The following is a 22,269-nucleotide window of genomic DNA, read 5'->3' on the forward strand; positions in this document are numbered from 1 at the left end:
CTTTCTATATCTTGACATATTGTCTCCATCTTCTCCTTCTGTCTCCATCTTGCCCTACTGTCTCCATCTTGCCCTACTGTCTCCATCTTGTCCTACTGTCTCCATCTTGTCCTACTGGCTTCATCTTGTCCTACTGTCTCCATCTTGTCCTACTGTCTCCATCTTGCCCTACTGTCTCCATCTTGCCCTACTGTCTCCATCTTGTCCTACTGTCTCCATCTTGTCCTACTGGCTTCATCTTGTCCTACTGTCTCCATCTTGTCCTACTGTCTCCATCTTGTCCTACTGTCTCCATCTTGTCCTACTGTCTCTATCTTGTCCTACTGTCTCCATCTTGTCCTACTGTCTCCATCTTCAGAGCTGGGCCCAGCCAGCCAGCCGCCCTAGGCAACCTGGCTGGCCGCAGAGCCAACTTGGTGCACGCATGCGCAAACAGACGTGTGGATGCGTGTGGACGCTGGCGCGCATGCGCCAATGGACGCGCAAGCCGACGCTACAGAAGAGAGGGGAACGGATTAGGGGTAGGCAGGCAGCATGCAAGGTACGTGCCTGGCGCCCCTCGAGCTTTGCGGCCTAGGCACGTGCCTACTCTGCCTACCCCTAGTTCGAGCCCTGTCCATCTTGTCCTAATCTCTCCATCTTGTCCTTCTGCCTTCATCTTGCCCTACTGTCCCTATCTTGTCCTACTGTTTCCATCTTCACCTACTGTCTCCATCTTGTCCTACTGTCTTCATCTTGCCCTACTGTCTCCATCTTGTCCTACTGTCTCCATCTTGTCCTACTGTCTCCATCTTGTCCTTCTGTCTCCATCTTGTCCTTCTGTCTCCATCTTGTCCTTCTTTCTCCATCTTGACCTACTGTCTCCATCTTGTCCTACTGTCTCCATCTTGTCCTACTGTCTCCATCTTGTCCTACTGTCTCCATCTTGTCCTTCTTTCTCCATCTTGACCTACTGTCTCCATCTTGTCCTACTGTCTCCATCTTGTCCTACTGTCTCCATCTTGCCCTACTGTCCCTATCTTGTCCTTCTGTCTCCATCTTACCTTGCTGTCTCCATCTTGTACTACTGTCTTTATCTTTCTCTGCTGTCCCCTTCTTGCCTGCAATCTCAGGATTGCCATTATGTTGATTGCTGGTAAGTAGCCTAACTGACTGGTCACTTTTCATTGACACTTTAATATAGTGCTGTGAGCATTGGAGAGCTGCTGGGAGTTACAGTGCCGTGCTGGTGTTCCCCTTTGTATTAACCTACTGGAATTATTAGAAGTTAAATCCTGAATGTGCAATAATGATTTGATATTATAATCTTTATTCAGCTTTTTTAAAGGTACCCCTGTAAGCCACTGCAGAACATTCATATATTTGTTCTGCAACAGACGATTGAGTGGTGCTCATAGAGCAGCTTTACACATGTTCTGAGATTTAGTACCCTGAACTCTCACTGGTTCCATAGGGACACAAGGATTTTTCTACACTGCATTGGAGTTTTAATACTAAGATTCAAACCTACTATTCAAGTTCCACTTGGATGATTTCTTGGACAAGCAGAATATCTAAGGTTATAGTGATACTAAAATCTACCATAGTATAAATATTGATATATATATCGTTTCAGTGGGTGTGTGTAGGTATATGCGCTGGGATTCATTTTGAGAAATTTAACTTGATGGCCTTTGGTCTTTTTCAACCCAACTTAACTATGTAACAATGTAACTCTATCACTACTACCATCAGAACCATATGGACTGCCCAACCCTATATAATTCCACTACTGCAGCTATTACAAGAACCCAAAGGACTCTCTTCAACTAAACATGGCTATATTCCATCAGCCAACCAACCATAGCCATACTTCCTCAGCCAACCAATCATTGTCATGCTTTCTCAACCAGCCAACCTTGGCCATACTCTCTCAACCAACTAACAATGGTCATACTCCATCAACAAATCAATCATGGCCATACTTTTTCAACCAATTAACCATGGCCATATTCCCTAAACCAGCCAACCATGGCCATACTTACTCAACCAGCCAACCATGGTCATACTCCCTTACCAACCAACCATAGAAGAAACCATAGACTAAACATAGTAACATACAGCAACCCCAATCACTAACCAAGCTACTCAGACCAACGATATACCTAATTCTGAACCAAAAACACCTTCTTCTGGACTAATACTTTATACTTAATGATGCTTCTTACTAGTCAGAGAGCAAATGACATAGCTAGTAGTCAGGCAGCACTTCACATCACATATGTTCCAGACATCTAATTAACTATTGTTGGAAGTGGTTTCCAAACTCTTGGGCTGTTACCCAAAAGGTTAGGGGCCAATCCTGATGGCCAGTAAGGGAAATATCTGATGAAACTTCTTTTCCTAGTTATTCCTCAGCATAAGGGCCAGTTATGGTTACATGTGGGGTAAATGCTGAACGATGCTATATTAGTTAGTCTTGGAACTATAGCAGGATGACCATTATGACAATGTTGTTTGGCTGGCTTTGTGTATGGGGGGTTTTATGGTGCTGAAGCAGGAAAGAACCTTCCCCAAACTCTTCCATGAATTAGGAAGCAGGGAATTGTCAGGAATGTCATTGTACCCTGTAGCATTAAGATTTGCTTTCAATGGAATAAGGGGCCCAAATTCATACCATGAAAACCACCAACTGACCACAGACATTCAGGCAGGTTGAGTTCTCCTGGTATCGGTCAAACTCACACTTGTGCTAAGCCCAGAGAATTCATTAGCACTGCAGCAGGGTCCAATGGCAATGCCCTTTAGCCCTCTCCATCAATGCTCATCACATGTTGATGCAAGGATAAAAACCCCATGTTCCCCACCAATGAGATTTGTCCAGTTGTCTGGATTGACCATATCGATTATTACAGTCTCTCTCAGTAGAAGTCTCAGTAACTAACAGCTAGAGGACCACTAACATAAATATGCTGAGAACTTGATACATCCTCGCACAGAAAATGTTGAGAAAATCTTCTGCCCTGTTGCTGGACCACAATTCCCAGAATGCCTTGCTCAGCCTCTAGAGTTCTAGCCTGGCAAAACAGCTATGAGTTAAGCCATTGGGTTTTAAGCCTCTACAAGATTAATTGCCATCTAATGAAGTTGGGCTTTTATTGACTCCTTCACTTCTACAATAAATATTCCTTTTTCTTCAACTCACATCCGACTCCTTTCACAAATACACCTCCCTCTCTGCAGTAAAATCCTAAACTCTCAATCGACTCTGGGCTCTGACATTTGTTTGCTATTAATGTTGACTGGATGGGAGGGGAGGGAGGTCTCACAAGCGCACACTAAACTGTGTCATATTTCTCCTCTGGCTGCAGTGGAACATGTCCAAAGCCTATTGAGCAGCCGGAGAGGCTTGAGCAGACACACTCCTCTATCATGTAGAAGTGTAGAATACACAGTCGCTGTTCTGGTGTCCAACAGAACCACCAAACTTCTTCTATTTCTAGGATCAACACCCTCCATAATTATCTTAGGGGATGCAATTGTATTACCTGAAGCCAAACACCAAACAAAGAGCCTGGAGGTGCCCATGAGGAGGAGATGTCTTCTTCTGATGGACAAGTCACTGTAGCCATCCCAACGCTGTATAACTAGCTCTCTGTCTCACTCCTCTCACCTTACCAAACTAAAGAAACAAAATCACATCCAGAGAATGTAAGGAATTCCCTTTCACCCACAACACCAAGAGTCCAGGATTTTAACATCAATATTCTAAGTGCTTTTTCTACATCAGCTTGGAACTTCAGCTGTCTCCAGCCTCAACTCAAGTCAACCATGAAAGGTAGGTCATTATCACTTACTCTCTGCATGTTATCCCTATTGAAGTTTTGGACAGAGTGTAAGCTCTTTAGACTGGGGGCTTCCTTCTTCTTTTCTCTATAGTTGTTTCCCATTGTTTATATATGTTGGTATAATAGTTTCATCTCTAGTCTATATTATAAATGTATAGTACGGAGGGTCAGCACTGGTGGCACAATACAGAAATATTCCTAGAAACATGTGCACCTAGTGGTATAAGCGTTATCCTTCCAGTGTTCCATTCATCCCACTCAACAGGCACCTTATTCTGCACTTCACAAAACATCACAGAGACTAGAAGTGCTACACCCCACCCCACTGACAGTATGTCACTTCCCAGTGTCCCCCAAACTTTATTTCTGATGTAGAGCCCAATCACAAGCTCATCATTTTCTTACCTTGCTCTTGAGTCTGTGCAATCTGAGTACCAATGGGAGTACAGAGAAAGGCAATTAAGTTAATAAAGGTGATGTAAGGCCTCAGTTATGGGGAAAGTCTGACCATGTTGGTATTGGTTACACTGGAGAAGAGACAGTCAAGGGGGATTTGATCAATATATATAAATATATAAGGGGGATTTGATCAATATATATAAATATATAAGGGGATATGATCACTATATATAAATATATAAGGGGGATATGATCACTATATATAAAAATATAAGGGGGATATGATCACTATATATAAATATATAAGGAGGATATGATCACTATATATAAATATATAAGGGGATATGATCACTATATATAAATATATAAGGGGATATGATCACTATATATAAATATATAAGGGGATATGATTACTATATATAAATATAAGTGGGATATGATCACTATATATAAATATATAAGGGGATATGATCACTATATATAAATATATAAGTGGATATGATCACTATATATAAATATATAAGGGGGATATGATCACTATATATAAATATATAAGGGGGGTATGATCACTATATATAAATATATAAGGGGATATGATCACTATATATAAATATATAATGGGGATATGATCACTATATATAAATATATAAGGGGGATATGATCACTGTATATAAATATATAAGGGGGACATGATCATATATATAAATATATAAGGGGATATGATCACTATATATAAATATATAAGGGGGATATGATCACTATAAATAAATATATAAGGGGGATATGATCACTATATATAAATATATGAGGGCATATGATCACTATATATAAATATATAAGGGGATATGCTCACTATATATAAATATATAAGGGGGATATGATCACTATATATAAATATATGAGGGGGATATGATCACTATAAATAAATATATAAGGGGATATGATCACTATATATAAATATATTAGGTGATATGATCACTATATATAAATATATAAGGGGGATATGATCACTATATATAAATATATAAGGGGGATATGATCACTATATATAAATATATAAGGGGGATATGATCACTGTATATAAATATATAAGGGGGATATGATCACTATAAATAAATATATAAGGGGATATGATCACTATATATAAATATATAAGGGGATATGATCACTATATATAAATATATAAGGGGGATATGATCACTATATATAAATATATAAGGGGATATGATCACTATATATAAATATATAAGGGGGATATGATCACTATATATAAATATATAAGAGGATATGATCACTATATATAAATATATAAGGGGATATGATCACTATATATAAATATATAAGGGGGATATGATCACTATATATAAATATATAAGGGGATATGATCACTATATATAAATATATAAGGGGGATATGATCACTATATATAAATATATAAGGGGATATGATCACTATATATAAATATATAAGGGGATATGATCACTATATATAAATATATAAGGGGATATGATCACTATATATAAATATATAAGGGGGATATGATCACTATATATAAATATATAAGGGGATATGATCACTATATATACATATATAAGGGGGATATGATCACTATATATAAATATATAAGGGGATATGATCACTATATATGAATATATAAGAGAGATATGATCACTATATATAAATATATAAGGGGGGATATGATCACCATATATAAATATATAAGGGGGATATGATCACTATATATAAATATATAAGGGGCAGTAATGAAATATATTAAACTCTCTGCTGTTTGAGGTGTTTGGGTAAAGAGATATATATTCTGTCTCTGAACAAGCTTGAATGACAGATACAGTAGACCATTTCAAGGAAGGGCTGGATGCCTTTTATAGGTAAGGTTACTGAACAAAGTTGATCAGGGACTGGCCCCATTGCCTTCAAGAATTTAGGAAGTGTCTTTTTTACTCCTTCTAAGAACAAAAACATGGAAAGGTTTGAGGGTAGGGCTGTATCTGCTAAATGTGAGTCTTTGGAGCCGAAATAACAATAAGATTGTGTTCATGGCCATGAAATGTTAAAATGTGAAAATACTAAATAATAATTAAAATTGAGTTTATTGGTGAAGGTTTCTGTCCAAATTCTAGGTGTATTTGCCCTTTAAATGAACTTGCTTCTTTCTTTGTCTGAAAGAATATAAACTGTGTGGCCTGACTTCCCCTTGATTCCATTATTTCTGTTGCTTCTATACAAGCTGCCCTGCTCAAATTACAAGCCCCCGTCATAGGGAGAATATTCATCTCCTGGACTTTCATAAATTACACTGCCCATGTGGGACTCAGCGGTTGTGTCTTGCTTTATGGCAGTGTTTTTTTTTATACGAGGCTCAATAAAAACACTTGCACCTGGCCAGTAACCCATAGCAGCCAATCAGTGATGAGCTTTATTAACTAGCTGTTAGAAAAATGAAAACAAACGTCTGATTGGTTGCCATGCCCAGATGCTAATTTGCCCTGTGTTTATAAATAACCAGTTATATTTACATTTTCAACAAACATCTCCTGCTTTTTGGGGTGGGCACCCCTGATAAAAAAAAACGAAAAGAAGTTGATTTTACCCCCCTGCAAGCCAATTGCTGCTTTTTTCTTATAAAAACCCTCTGATTTGTGGCACAATGAGAATCCAGCGAATAAAAAGAACATGTGAGATTCCGAAAATAAGTTCCACACTATTTGTCTTGGCCCAGACACCGTCCTGGTCTCACTGCGCTACTCCCAGTTCTAGGAACGTTGTTATGGAGAGACTCCCGGAGACTCCGGACAACGGGTTACAGGGAACAAGTTGGGGGTCACAATATATTTACAACAAACTATAGGTGTTTTTTTGGGGAAACAGTGAATTCTGTGGCCTGGGGGATCCCAGACTGTGGTTCTATCTGACCCAGACAATTTGCAGCCCCTTCAGGGTAACACAACGCACCTTTCTCTCTGGCACTGGTCCCAGTGTTAAATAATCCGAGGAACAATCCGCCCCTTTGGAATTATATTCGCTGCAAGTGCAGAATGTGCGACTGGAAAACTCAGCAATGTTCCTGTTTGTTGGATGTTCCTGTTTGCCCTGAGCATGAAAGGCTTGAGGTTCCGCACGTCGCTGTCCAGGGAAAACAGAGTTTCTGACCAAAGGAAAAAGTCACTTCATTAGATTCCCGAGGAGCCGAGAACAAACAGGGGGCTGTTCCTGCAGTGGAGGCCAACATGGGAGAGGCCAATCATTCCGGCCCTTGTTTATTTCTCGGCAAAATCTTTTCACTTGGAAAATATTCTCTGTTTCATTATAAAATAACATGTTTTTAAGCTCAAAATAACCTTTTCTCTGTGTAATTCATTGTGTGGAGGCCTCTTTATCAAACTTCAAAGTCCTGCAATTGTGAGGGCCTCCAAGCAAAAGCCTCTTAGAGGGTCCCCGAGTGTCAGCTTGGATGTGGCATTCTGAGTGCTCTCCTTGGACCTCTTACGTTGAGGCTGAATATCAGCAGCAACCAATCAGGGCTTCAGTAGAACTGGGCAAGACATGGTCAAATTCTCCTAAAATAATTAGTATAAAATATATAGCCTGTGACATTAACTATAAATATACTACATGCAAGCCCCTCCCCCGCTAGGGATGTAGCGAACGGCGGAAAAAATGTTCGCGAACATATTCGCGAACTTTCGTCCAAAAATGCGAACGGTTCGCAAACGTCGCGAACCCCATAGACTTCAATGGGAAGGCGAATTTTAAAAGCTAGAAAAGACATTTCTGGCCAGAAAAATGATTTTAAAGTTGTTTAAAGGGTGCAACGACCTGGACAGTGGCATGCCAGAGGGGGATCAAGGGCAAAAATGTATCTGAAAAATCCATTGTTGACACAGCGCTGCGTTTTGTGCTGTAAAGGGCAGAAATCACACTACATCACTCAGGTGATGTTTCTGGACACGGAATGTGAAAAAGCTCACACAGCTAGGTGGCACTTGGTTAAAGACTGGGCAAACAATGCCTGCAAGGTCAACGTATACAGTAGTGGATACGGAATATATTATTGCTGCTGTAAAAACATCACTCAGGTGATGTTTACGGACACGGAATTATTATTGTTATTTAGACAGAATGTGAAAAAGCTCACACAGCTAGGTGGCAGTTGCATACCTCCCAACTGTCCCTCTTTTGACCACTCAACCCCCTGTCCCTCTTTTGTACTGGAAAGTCCCTCTTTTCTCTGCACTGAACAGCCAGAAAAAAAACAGTTTCTAACTTAATTGGCTTTTGGCAGAGAGCTCAGAACAGCTAACAGGTGCAAATAAGATACTTTGTAACAATTTTGACTCTGGTTGGTGCTGGTAGTGGTGAACTACTAGGAGGAGGAGCACACCAGTCCCACTCCCCAACACAGCTAGACTAATAGCACTGGGCTCTTATAGTAGCAAAGTAAAAAAACAAAAAAGAAAATAAAAGCAGTCCTTACAAGGACTATTGGGTTATTACAGCAGTCAGCAGATGAGAGATCAGCAGCAGTGCCCACAGCAGCTACATACAGAGCACTGCAGTAGAAGGTAGATTACTAGCCAGCAAAGCTAACTAACCTAAAATGTCTCTCAAATCCCTGCAGACTTCTGTCCCTCCAATACAGAGCAGTATCAAGTAGATTACTAGCCAGCAAACTTACTATCAACTGTCCCTCAAATCACTAACAGCTCTCTCCCTACACTAGCTCTTCCAAGCACACACAGGCAGAATGAAAAAACGCTGCAGGGCTTCAGTTTATATATGGAAGGGGAGTGGTCCAGGGGGTGTGGGGGTGGTCCAGGAGGGAGAGCTTCCTGATTGGCTGCCATGTATCTGCTGGTCTGGGGTGAGAGGTCAAAAATAAGCGCCAGCTAAGGCGAACCCAAATTGGCGAACGTCGCGCGACGTTCGCGAACATTCGGCGGACGCGAACGGCCGATGTTCGCGCGAATTAGTTCGCGGGCAAACAGTCCGCGACATCCCTATCCCCCGCTTCATTTTATCCATATAGTGCCGGAGCAGCAGGTCACACCTACATATACTGTGTAATTCAGGTTCCACCTCATCCTGCCCCAGAAAATGATCTTCTACAACTAAACAACCTGCTCACAGCCAAGGTCAAGAACTTGTTATACTTTGGATCAATGATGCACCTCATTCATGGACTCCACATTGCCTTGATCTCAGAGACATCATCCTGCCCTGGTTTCTTACTACTTTTCCAACTTTAGTGTCTCCAACAATTTATCCTATTCATTTGGCCAAATTTCTGTAGTGGTATCTCAAGGTTCTCTCTTTGACCACCAATTCAACGTTCACACCTTCTATTACTGATGAGTCTCATATTGTCTCTCCTTTCCTCGGCACTAACAGCTTATCTGCTAACTTCAGCTGGAAGGAGAAGTGATTCCTGAACTGTAACCCAGATAGAGTGCTGGTCAAGAGTGAATTAGACCTAAAGCAGAAACAAAATGGCAAAATAGCATTTTCATTGATTGTTTGACACAACATGACATTATTTGTTGTGTATTGCTAACAAAGAATTCGAAATATTTTGGAGACCAGCAATGGATCACTTATTACCCCTCTCTTGATAGAGAATCTCACAACTTCACTGTCCTTAAAATAGATAAACTCTCCCTAAACCAATAGGGAAATGTCATTTTGCCTAAGTCACTAGTAGCCATCACCTTACAGTATATGCCACCTAAAAGTCTGTCTGAAAGTCCATTCTCTTAATGGAACAAAAAAAAAAACATCTTGACTGAGGTTCAGAGGTTATAAGTCAAATGGGTATTACTAGGAATAGTGCATAGGGCTAACACTACAGAGCATCTTACCATGTCAACTCTGGGTATGTTACATTGAGATTCCTGCAGTGATAAGACAACTGTTCCTTTATGAAATCACAGACAGACCAACTGGTTTGGCATCTGAATGGGTCTCTATGTATTCACCAAAGTCTATATGGGTTATCTTATCTGCTCTGTTGAACAGAGATGGTGTCACTTGGGTACTTGACCTCTCCTACTTCTACTAAAACCATTATTCTTCAAGACTACCTTTGAAAGCTACAGTCTTGTGGTGGTACATGGTCCCTCATCTTCCAACTTATGGCCTTGCTTGTCCTTCTAAAAATCAGGGTATTTAAAATTGTTTTCCATGTAGCTGTACTGTACCTCAATGAGCAAATATTTGATGATCCATAATCAATCAGAGCCAGATATATTCTTCAGGCTTGAGTCTTCTCTATTGGCTCACACACATACACACACAACTTATTCATTCTATAAAACAAGTCCTACAGCACTGTAAGACGGACCAACAACTACACATTTTACTGCCTCAAATACAGCAAAAGCTCGTGGGAGTCTCCAAGAAACCCTCCATGGCCTCCCTCCCAACACATACAGTATAGCAACCAATGAAGAAATGGAGAACATCCCTGAAAATTGAACTTGGGGTTCTCCCAAATTAATTATTGTTGCATGTAGACTCTCTGGCATCACAGTGGGTGTCTGAGTGCATCTTTAATACATTTGGAAGCACCCAAACTGCAACTAGGTGTTACCTCCAGATCTCGTGAGGATAATTTCCCTTCCATTGGGCCTTTTGCTGTCCAAGGAAGCTAAAAATATTGAGCAGGTTCCATAAACCAAAGTGAATTGTCACTTTCCCAGTCATGAGCTTCATAAAGATCTGGGCCGACTCCAGTTTTTGCCTCTACTGACCTTATTCAGTGGTTGGTTTCATGAGCCACCCAGCGAGTTCCTTTCTGGCTTATCCCAATCTGTTTTGGGAGATGTAAACTGTGGTAACTATGAGGAGAATGTGGAAATGCAGTGTTCTGTGTAACAAGCCTAGAAGTAATAGGTATTTAATGTGTTGTTTATAGGGGTTACAACAAGCCAGAAAATGCATCGGGGAGAATACATCTTCCATGAGCTGGAATTACATGCTGTTTTCTCATTGGGAAACATAAAAACCATGGAGTGTGTTGTATGAAAGGGCAATACTCCCCGAGTGCTGGCATTCAGGCATTACAATGAGGCTTTGGCCTGGAAAACACACATGATTTATGAGCCCTGTGGGCGTTTATTACTCAAGCTCCAGGGCTTGTCATAGAATTGCCAGAATGCTGGAGAGCATTTCCCTTTGATATTATGTTCATACACACGTACAGTCATTTCTTGTTCCTATACAATGAACATGGAAAATAGACAGACTGTACTCAATGAGACTACCTCCTCATACCCAATGCCCTAAACTCCAAAATGGTGGACCCCCCAGGAAGCCAATATTCAGCAAGGCCAGTTTTATTATATGGTGCACCATTAAGCAGAGGAATGTTCCACTAGTGGGCACCCCCAGCACACACCATATTTATTTTCATTAAATGCCCTATTGTTGCATCTCTTTGTGTTGTGTCCCTGTAACTCTGTAACTTTATGCCATAAAAAAAGGCAGATTTCTTTTGTCTTTCAGACGAGGAGCTTCTCCCAGAGGACGATGAGATGCCATCTTTCAGCCAGAGACAAAATGGTAAGAGCACTGGAAACATGGCATTACAAACTGGCGTTGGATGGTGCCAGCAGAACAAAATGCACCTGACTTTAATGGATCTTCCTGACATTGTCCTGTTGTGTTGGTGCCACAGTTTGGCACAAATTCTAGTGTAGAATAAGCTCCATCATGGTCCATCCTGCTAAAACAAAACAAGGTGCACACTGGGTAAAACATGGAACATCCCACTGAAATATATCATTATCAAACCCCCAACTCAAGCCTTACTTATGTTGAATATTGGTGCTTGATGGTCGTTTAACAAAAAAAATCATATGTAGTTACCCACCTGAAGGTCCTCTAGCCTTCAAAAATATTAGTTGGCATGACTGCCTAATTTACCCTTTACTTTTTGGGCTTGTCTCCTGGTTTACACCTCTTCCTCTATCATTGCTCTGCCCTAGTGAACTTGAGAAGGTTCCACATGCAAGGAAAGCTCATCTGAGCAGGGGAACAGAAAGCAGGTAACCCACCAACCCAAGAAGTACAGTACTGCTTCTTCTGTCTAGAGCTGGTGTATATGAGGATCTCAGAGTGTAAGCATTTATTAACAAAGGCTTTTGATGCCCTTTAACTTCTGGAGATGAGCATGTTAACTGCTATGTAGTCAGGATTGATTAACAGTGATTAAGTCTTTTTGATGGACCCCATTGCCGTCCCCCCTTCAACATGTGCTTCTTATCTCTCTCTCTCTCTCTCTCTCTCTCTCTCTCTCTCTCTCTCTCTCTCTCTCTCTCGGTTTAATGGCAGCACCACATGAGCAGCAATAACACCAAATAAATGCCTTTCCTTTCCCAAAATGTCAGGCCGAATGCGGACGAATTGTTCCAGATGTCAGAGGAATCTGTCCCTGCAGACTTCAGTGAAAGTTTTATATGTTTTCGTTGTAGTTCTCATCATCGCTGTTGTGATTCTTGCAACATTAGGTAAGTGGCCATAAAAGCACCACCTGTTTGTATTTCCCTGTAACCGGGAGAGGAAAACAGCATAAATTTATTACTTTATTCATGTTATTCCTGTTTAGACAGATGAATATCCCTCAAGCAATATACTGACATTGCCTAATGATACAACCATGGGATAATATATATAAAAGAACTGTCTGATACTTGTTGGTATCTGACCAAATAGCTCACAGGCCATAATGTTCAGTACAAGGGGTCACCTATATATCTCAGGCAGATGAAAAACCTTGATACATTGAATATTGCAAGTTGGCCCCACACCGCTGATATCGTTGTAGAGCTTGTTTAGCCAGACAATCAGATCTGACTCTACAGACATATTCATTATAATTATCTGTAATTACTGGAAACAACGTAACTCAGGAGCCTGAACTTGCGGTGCAGAACAGAGATATCTGAGCTGGAACATAATACTTTGTGGGCTTCTGACCCTCCTATGAACTAGTGGGTCTTCCAGACGTGTCACAGGCTAAACAATAAATGTGCTGAGTGTCCTGGCACCGGTGCCATAAAGTCTATATTCTCATGCCCACCCAGTAACAAGGTCATTTATTAACTGCTTATTGCACATACACTCACACAAACACCATACTTGGGGTTGAATGGAAATCCATGATACCTGCCCTATCCCCCTCAATTTTATACTCCCTTCCTTAGTGTTGTGGGAACTCCTGGAAGATATATTCCAAAACATTTCTTTCCGACGAGTCACTAAATATCATATTCATATCTGTAGTTCTGATGCCAATCTGTGTGTGTGCCCACAGTGTTCAGGAGAGTGGATAATTTGTACGATAACCTTGCCACGTCCCAGTCCTACTACGAGAAGAAGATGGTGTCGGTTCAGGCAAATCTTCAAGATCTTGGTAAGTGCCAATGGTACCAGCCCCTGATTAAAGGGCATGTTTTGGAGGAAAAGAGTCATTTGGGTATGGACTACTCCATTCTGTACATAGGGGAGAGAATGAAAAACATTCACACACTTTTAGAATAAGCTTCTGTAGGAGCTGGTCATCACATTCTTGATAGTGATTTTCTACTACCGTGACCTCCTACTCCAAGATCTTCAGCACCATCCATCCTATCAAGGAAGTGTCGTCCCCTTCCTTTTATGGGCTAGGGAACGCACCTTAAAAATGGTAAAATGCTCCTCCCTCCAGTTAGTGAAGGCGTAACCATACATTGCCACCTATGACAATGTGTGAGGTGTCTCTGACTTGATAGGGTGAAGGAACACTGAACCAACACAGAGATGACTTTTTTGGACTTTTTGTTATTAGCAAAGCAATGGAAGGTTTACAATTTCCTCTTTCCTTGTCAAGGTGCGACCAACTTTAAAATCAGTAGGACTAAAACCAACCTGCAGCCACTCACTAAATTATAATGTACATGGGACTACACCACTGTCAATAGAACATCTACATTTCAACTGACTAAGTCTGACTAATACATGAATCCCTTTTCTCTTTTCAGACATTAAATCAGTGGGCAATTGTTCCTTCTGCCATGATGCCAGCCAGCTGGGGGAAGAAATCAGTAAGCTCCGCATGGAACTGGAGGGGATCCAGAAGATGTTGTTGCAGCAGGAATTGGTTTTGGACCAGACATCTCAAAGCCACCAAATGCTCTTGTCTGCTAATGGTGACCTTGACAATCAAATCATGAGGAGCAATTTCACCCTGAGGCAAATTAATCAAACACTGGGGCTTTTCCTGGCCCAGGTGAAAGGGTGGCAGACTTCAGCGGGAGAGCTGGATACCTCTGTCAAAAATCTGGTCCAGGAACGGTACGATATTAGTTCTGCTGTCCAACAAATTAACTTTACTGTGAGACAAACTTCAGAGTGGGCTCAGATCATACAGAGAAAGACAGACGAGGAGACCCTCACTTTGCAGAAGATTGTATCTGACTGGCAGAACTACAGTAAGGTTTTCGGTGCATTCAAGGCAACATCAGCCAAAACAATCGACCTGGTCAGAAACATCCAGAGCAGCATTGGCACAACGGTGCAGCGCATCAGCCTCAACACAGAAGTCATGCACGATCTTGTTCTACAAGTCATGGGGCTTCAGCTGCAGCTGGACAACATCACTTCCATCTTGGATGACCATGATGAGAATATGCAGGACCTCCAGTATCACGCCAAGTACACCCAGAACCGAACGGCTGAACGTTTTGAGAGCCTGGAGGGTCGAATGTTTTCCCATGAAACAGAAATCAGCACCATCTTTAACAATATCAACGCTACAGATAACCACGTTCACAGCATGTTAAAGTACCTGGATGACGTTCGACTGTCCTGTACCCATGGCTTTAACTCTCACGCCGAGGAATTATATTACTTAAACAAGTCAATGACACTCATGCAGGGCACTACTGATTTGCTGAGGGAGAGGTTTGGCTTGATGAACGCACAGTTAGAGTTCGACATGCGAAACTTATCCATGATTATGGAGGAGATGAAAGTGGTGGACGTTAAACATGAAGAAATTCTGCAGAAGGTCACCATTGTGCAAGGTAAGAGTGCTACTCAATATCTACATAATGTGCAAACATATTCCATGGGGATGTACAATATGGAGAAAGGCACAAAGGTGGAAAGGGCTTGGTCTTCTCAGGTTGACCAAGGGATCACAGTGAGTGTGAGTTGTTGTGAGATATTTCAGAAACACCATAACAAGGGGTAGGGCCACGGGGTCGCCACACTCTTGTTTCATCAATTACATTTTACAGGAAAATAACATTTACTTGCAACTCAAAGTTAAATAAATATTACAATATTCCCACATGTTGGCAGCCTCCAAAAAGACTCTTTCTGTCTCGCTCCCATGGGCAGGAATACAGGAAGGAATACCGTACATCTCAAGTGGGATTAGTAGTACTTTGTTCAAGAAATGAAATCCATCTGACCTGAAATATATGTAAAATTAAACCTAATGTGCAAATAACATATAAATTGAAACCATACGGAGGGACGGATCGATCCCACATGAAAGCTCCATGACTGGAACGCAGAGAGCGGATCTGCTCCTGTCACATGAGGAAACATCTGTTTATTAAACTACTTGAATTCTATTGCTTCTCCACACCTTTCTTTAGAGATGCATTGCCCAGCCAGAAGCATCTCCCACATAGCTCTGAATCCCCCTTAGCAATCATGTACCTCTAGTAGAGCACCTTTTTACTGGGCAAAATGCTTGGACTGTAAGGTGGGCAGATGTAAGTAGTAGTTAGTTGGCAGCAGCAGCCATGAAATAGGGGAGATACTTCTGGCTGGACAATGCATCTCTACAGAAAGGTGTGGGAAAGCATTAGAATTTATCTAGTTTAATAAATAGATGTTTCATCATGTGACGTGAGCTGTCCGACAGATCCGCTCTCTGCTTTCCAGTCATCGAGCTTTCATGTGGGATCCATCTGTCCCTCTGTATGGTTCCAATTTATATGTTATTTGCACATAAGGTTTAATTTTACATAAAAACCCTGAAAGCCTGAGGTAGGGGCTATCAAGGATCAGACAATGGAGTTAAGGTTGGGGGAATTGGACCAAAAAGCAAGAGTAAAGAAGTTCAGAAGGGCTAAAGGTCATGACTATAGAAAATAAGAGCATGAAATGGGCAGAACCAAGAGCAATATATATATGGGGAATGAGATTGGGCAGGGAGCAATACACCTCTTGTATATTAGGTATATTAGTTGCAGAGTCATTAAAATATAAGACAAGTCAAAGGGGTTTATGGAGTACTCCTCAGCTCTATGGTATTGGAGACCATATTTCTAGGACAGGGCTACCCTGGCTCAATTGCAAGAGGGTAAGAGAATACCCATTGATCCCAAAATCCAAAGATTGTATGCTGGGCTTGGGGAAAGCCTTGCTCCCCCAAAGTGAATGTCCTGTTCTCACAAAGTCAAGGGATGCAGGTATTAGCACTGGCCTATCCACACGCCAGTGGTGAATCCAGAAACACAAAGGTATTGGTAATGTCCTGTTCTGTCAGGCTTCATTGTACAGTTGCTGGGCCGGCGCAAGCAGTTGACCTTGTAAGTTTTGCAATAAACAGACATGTCCGTATAGTCATGTGAGAAACATTAATGGGCAACAGCTTTCTATTCTCCAAAGCCAAGTAAATTCTTTTAGCAGAACGAGTCAGGGGCTTCAATAACAAGAGTTTGGGATGAAATCGTGCCAAGATCCCTTTCTGTACTTATACGGGAGCACATGGCAAGAATTAAACACACGCCTTGTCCTACATTCCACATGGCTCCGTGCAACAGCTCTGAAGGAATGAACGTTGCCCTCAGTGCCCTTATAGGAAGATTCCGTTAAGGTTGACCCTCTTTGACTGAGCCGGGGATTGGGAAAAACAGCCATTATTTATATGAGGGACTGACAAAAACATGATATAGGATTCTCAGCCTTCCCCCAAATAACCTTTTGTCTGTGAGTGTTGGGACTTGTGCATCAACATCAGCTTGACATATCTAGAGGAAAAACCCTCAGCAAGGGTAAGGGAGAGAATGGCAGGTGAGGATGGGCCACTTGCCCAATATATTACCCACCATGGGTAGAGAGCCCTCAATGAACCTAAAAGAGGTGTCGATAGTTGGGGCACATTTGGTGGAAAGATGTCCAACTTGGGGATGTATCACCAGGACCAATGACTGAGGGTCTGGAGAAGTCTCAGAAAAAGATATAGTGTGCAGTCATTTTGGATAAAAAATCTGCCACAAGGTGCAAAGTGCAAGGCTGTCAGCGGCCCTATGGCAAGTGTTAAGCCCCATGTGCATCATAAATAGGGATGCACGGAATCCATTATTTTGGATTCGTCCTTCGCGAAAGATTCGGCCGAATACTGAACCAAATCCGAATCCTAATTTGCATATGTAAATTAGGGGTGGGAAGGGGAAAACATTTCTTAATGCCTTGTTTTTTGACAAAAAGTCATGCGATTTCCCTCCCTGCCCCTAATTTGCGTATGCAAATTAGGATTCAGATTCGGTTCAGCCAGGCAGAAGGATTCAGCCGAATCTGAATCCTGCTGAAAAAGGCCGAATCCTGAACTGAATCCCAAACCGAATCCTGTATTCGGTGCATCCCTAATCAGAAATAAAACTGTGCCATATGCAGGGATGCAGAATCGATGCCACGGGGCACACTGTGTTGCTTTTCTCCATAGAGATCTCCATTCCTGCAGTAAAGCAGAACTGATCCCTGTGCCTATTGACTCAAAGCACTTGCACATTTATTTTGCTTTATCACATTTTGCTGATTTTACCTTTTCATGGAATTTCAACCAATTTGTCTGGTCCCTAAAACACATACAGTGTGGGTTGTAGTTCTCAGCTGAGCTCTGCAAAACAAGCGGGCACAGGAGCAGTTCTGAAGCCGGGAGTGGGTTGGATTCCTTGGAGAGGTTGTGGTCAGGTTCAGCACATAAACCCCTGATTTTCCCTATAACAGCACTTTTGCATGGGAGGGGATACAAAGAACACAGACAGCTCTGCTGAGCAGGGGAAACCAGTCACTATGGTCAGATGAATCATCCTGTTCTTAATAAGTGCCCAGTTGCTGGAAGTCTAGTTGAGCCATGTACGGCCAAATGGGCCACTCTTTCCTGGGTTTATTGCTGTTCAGAATCACATTGATTCAACCTTGATATCCATTCCCATGGGTACTGCCCCATTAGGAAACAGGATATCGATCTACTGGTGCATTGCTGTAAGGTTTGCCATGCAACGTGGTTACTTTGCTGTGAGCCACTGCGTCTTGGCATGGAATATCCACCAGGTTAGTCCAACCTGTAGCCAATCAGAACATTAGAACAGCTACTGGGCTAGACCAATCTGTGTCCAATCAAATTAATGTAATATCCACATGACTAGACAAACCTGTAGACCACTGATCCCCAACCAGAGGCTCATGAGTCACACGTTGCTCACCAACTCCTTGGATGTTGCTGTCAGAGGCCTCAAAGAGGTGTTTCAAAAAATTCCTGGTTTGGAGGCAAGTGTACAGCCAAATTCCTGTAGGCTGCCAGTCCACATACGGTCTACCAAATAGCCAATCACAGCATTTATTTGGAACCCCAGGATTTGATTTTTTACATTTGATGGTGACTTACAGGTTAAAAAGGTTAGGGACCCCTGCTGTAGACTAGGCCAACCTGTAACCAACCAGAGTATTAAAACATTAACAGGGTTGGAACAGCTTGTAGCCAATCAGAGCATTAGAACATTAACAGGGTTGGACCAGCCTGAAGCCAACCAGAGCATTAGAACATTAACAGGTTTGGACCAGCCTGTAGCCAATCAGAACATTAGAACATTAACAGGGTTGGACCAGCCTGTAGCCAATCAGAGCATTAGAACATTCACAACAAGTGCAAAATAAGAGACAACTGATATGTTGTCTCCATAGCCCAATGTTTTAGACAGAGCTGCCCAAGCTTTTAGCCCAACTCATTTTAGGAGGGGTGGAAGTCAGGCTGATGTACCACCAAAACATGCTTTTGTAAAGAAAAATAAAATGCCCCCTGGACATTGGAACCTAGAAATATCAGTATACATGCCTCCTGCATGTGTTGTGAGAAGGTCCAACACTGATGTCATAGATGGAAGGACAAGGCTTGGAGAAACACTTGGCCCAGAGACATAATGTGCTTCACAGTTTGTTTGTAAGCAAAGCCCAATGGAGAGGATTGCTAATGAATCCCACAGAGGGGATGAATGGGACACTATGATCCTCAAGCCCTGGAAACCTCAGTCACATTGGGATGGAGCTACTGGTGGGACATGTTCCCTGAAAACATGACATCATTAGAAGACAGAGAGACAACAAGAAATTAACTTAGAATCTTTTTGCCAAATCCCATCTGAACATGTTTTTTCATTTAGAGGCAAGAGGCTGAGATGTGTTTGGGAGGAAATGATTTTTGGGTGATCCCATTAACTTCCCTGTGTTTGTTCCAACAGAAAATACAATTTCAATCTATTTAGAGCGAAGAGTGAAATATTATTTTCCCAGAATATTCATTTTAGCAACAGGGAGGGATGTGGGTTAGGAAACAGTGGCCTCAAATTCCTGGGGTGTAGGAAGGGCTAACTCATGCCCAGTTGTTGTGACATCACCTGTTTTAATGATGTCACTGCAGTTGTGGCATGTGCTCAGCTGACTTACCTGTATCTACCCAGTTATGGAATGGACAAAAGGTGCCAAACCCTTCATATCCATGAAGTACAATCAAGTAAACAACTGGACTATGCCCCCTGTGCCACCCATCAGAGTAGCACAAACAGTGCAACATTCTGACTGGGATCCCCCACCCAAAGGGCTTTACTCTTCTATCACATGTACAAGCTGAAATTACTAGTAATGAAGCCAAAAAGATTATTATCATTATTCAGTCATATCCGTTTCACTTTGTAGACCCAATGTAGACCCAATGCCACACACATAGGTCTTAGACAAGTCATTCATTCAATTGTTTTGTTTTTATTTATCTCATAGGTGCTCCTGGGCTTCCTGGGCCAAGAGGAATTAAAGGAGACACAGGAACCAAAGGGCCCTTAGGTCCCAGAGGGGCAAAAGGAGATTCAGGGGAACTAGGACCTCAAGGGCCACAAGGACAAAGAGGAATAGCTGGTGATATTGGACCACAAGGAGAAAAAGGACCGTTTGGAATAAAGGGAGCATCCGGTACTAAAGGTGAAAAGGGCAGCATGGGCCCACCGGGTCCTAAAGGTCAGAAAGGAACTAAAGGTGATGTTGGGCCTACAGGACCTGGTGGACCTCCAGGTGCAATTGGACCCCCAGGGCTTCAGGGAAAACCTGGACTCCAAGGATTGAATGGCTTTTCAGGTGAAGATGGGCCAAGGGGTGCCAATGGAGAAACTGGTTTCCCAGGGCCTCCAGGCTTACCTGGTCCACGTGGATTACCTGGACCACAAATCTTCTGAAACTGAATGTAACTAGTCACGTACCAGTTCTCAGCCTTGGGAAAACAATGTTGGATAACTGGTTTGAATGTATCAATTCTCCATCCCGCAAACGTTAAAAATGATGCACAGAATTTTAAGCACCAAGTAAAGCACCAATGAGTTGGCCTGGAAAACTGCACTTACTTACTCAGCATCCATTCCAAACCTCTGCACATATGTCTTTCCATACCTGGTAACTCATAACTTTATGCTTTATGTCGTCTTTACTGAAAAACAGTCAATACAAACATCAAAGAACAGTTCCTGACCTAGTGGTGCCCTTCCCTCAACAGCATGGCTTGGACATTTTCTCAGTGCCTGTGTTTACGTGCCTATGTAGTCAATTATGGTCAACTGGCCAAGGAAAGCATCCAATCACAGACTTAAGATGCATTGCTGTTCTTACTAGGGATGCACCGAATCATTGGATTCGGCCGAACCCCCGAATCTTGCAAATATGCAAATTAGGATTCGGATTGGCAGAATTATTCAGCCTAATCCGAATCCTGCTGAAAAAGGCGAATCCTGGCCGACTCCAGAACCAAATCCTGGATTCGATGCGTCCCTAGTTCTTACTCAGCATCCAGCCAGTAGACGCCACATGGGTGTGCCTTTTTTTTTCCCACCCTTTTTTCATAGCAGTTTAGGAGATAGACAACAATACTACGAAGAGACATTTAAGACCAGTAATGCCCCAACTAAAGTTCTCTAACTTGTTGGTCTTCCTCACAAGGGATAAAAATCAGCTGGTAATCAATATAAATACTATGTAATGTTTATCTTTAGTTTGGAGGCTTTAGCAAAAACCCTCTAACCCTTGCTCCAAAACAAGCCCTGCTCCATCTATTTGTCATTTATTTCAACTCTCATTATGCTTCAACTCTTTCCTTTCTCATGTTTTTTTCTATCTCACCCCTGGATCATTGTCTCACCTAGTGCCATATACTGGTTTGTGTTTGACGTTTATGTTACTTGCCCACAATGCAACTTGCACCTATATATAGTTGAGATATTTGAACACACATTCCATTAAATAAAATAAAACAAAAGCTTTCCCCTTGCGAGGAGCTAGACTTTCCATAGCTCAAATCAAAGAGGAAATATGTATTTGATGAGATGGGACTGGAGGAACTGGATAATAATGCAAATAATGCAGAGAATGTAGAAGTTACAACTGGTGGTCTTTCTGTAAATATTTATAAATTGTGGAATTCTAATATCAACATGGCTGATACATACACTGGCTTGTGCATTATAGGGAAGGGGAAGAGTATTTGTTGCCATGGAACAATAGGGGAGATTATAACATATGGTTTCTGTTGTGTCTCCCCAACATTAAAACCATAACATGCAATTACCGTGCACAGAGACATCACCCTATTCCATATTCAGCTTTAGAATCGGAATGTATTCTGGTTTTAGCTGGATTTTGTTTGGAAAAAGACATACAGCAACACATGTTCCACAGTGGTCTACAGAACTACTTGCTGTAAAATATAGAA

General features: G+C 41.8%; 2 protein-coding genes across 4 annotated transcripts in view; one reads left to right on the forward strand and one right to left on the reverse strand.

The window, feature by feature from the left end:
• clu.L (clusterin L homeolog) overlaps positions 1-7,389 on the reverse strand; it is a 23,232-nt gene extending 15,843 nt beyond the window's left edge. The window contains exon 1 of the mRNA XM_041562088.1: positions 7,200-7,389. The gene's annotated coding sequence lies outside the window, so the exon portion shown is untranslated. The remainder of the gene's footprint in view (positions 1-7,199) is intronic.
• On the forward strand, positions 3,325-21,820 carry scara3.L (scavenger receptor class A member 3 L homeolog). Of its 3 annotated transcripts, none has more exons than XM_041563649.1 (6): positions 3,325-3,817; positions 11,730-11,804; positions 12,632-12,751; positions 13,558-13,656; positions 14,264-15,307; positions 20,298-21,820. In XM_041563649.1, the coding sequence occupies exons 1-6, from the start codon at positions 3,811-3,813 to the stop codon at positions 20,744-20,746; spliced, it is 1,794 nt and encodes a 597-aa protein (XP_041419583.1). In that variant the 5' UTR covers positions 3,325-3,810; the 3' UTR covers positions 20,747-21,820. The 3 variants fall into 3 exon arrangements, with proteins under 3 accessions (XP_041419583.1, XP_041419584.1, XP_041419585.1); XM_041563650.1 differs by having other exon boundaries at positions 11,748-11,804; XM_041563651.1 differs by lacking the exon at positions 3,325-3,817 and having other exon boundaries at positions 11,732-11,804; positions 12,576-12,751.
• The last annotated feature ends 449 nt before the right edge of the window (positions 21,821-22,269 follow it).

This window comes from Xenopus laevis, chromosome 5L, assembly GCF_017654675.1.
Source record: "Xenopus laevis strain J_2021 chromosome 5L, Xenopus_laevis_v10.1, whole genome shotgun sequence".
In the NCBI taxonomy this organism is placed as follows: Eukaryota; Metazoa; Chordata; class Amphibia; order Anura; family Pipidae; genus Xenopus; species Xenopus laevis.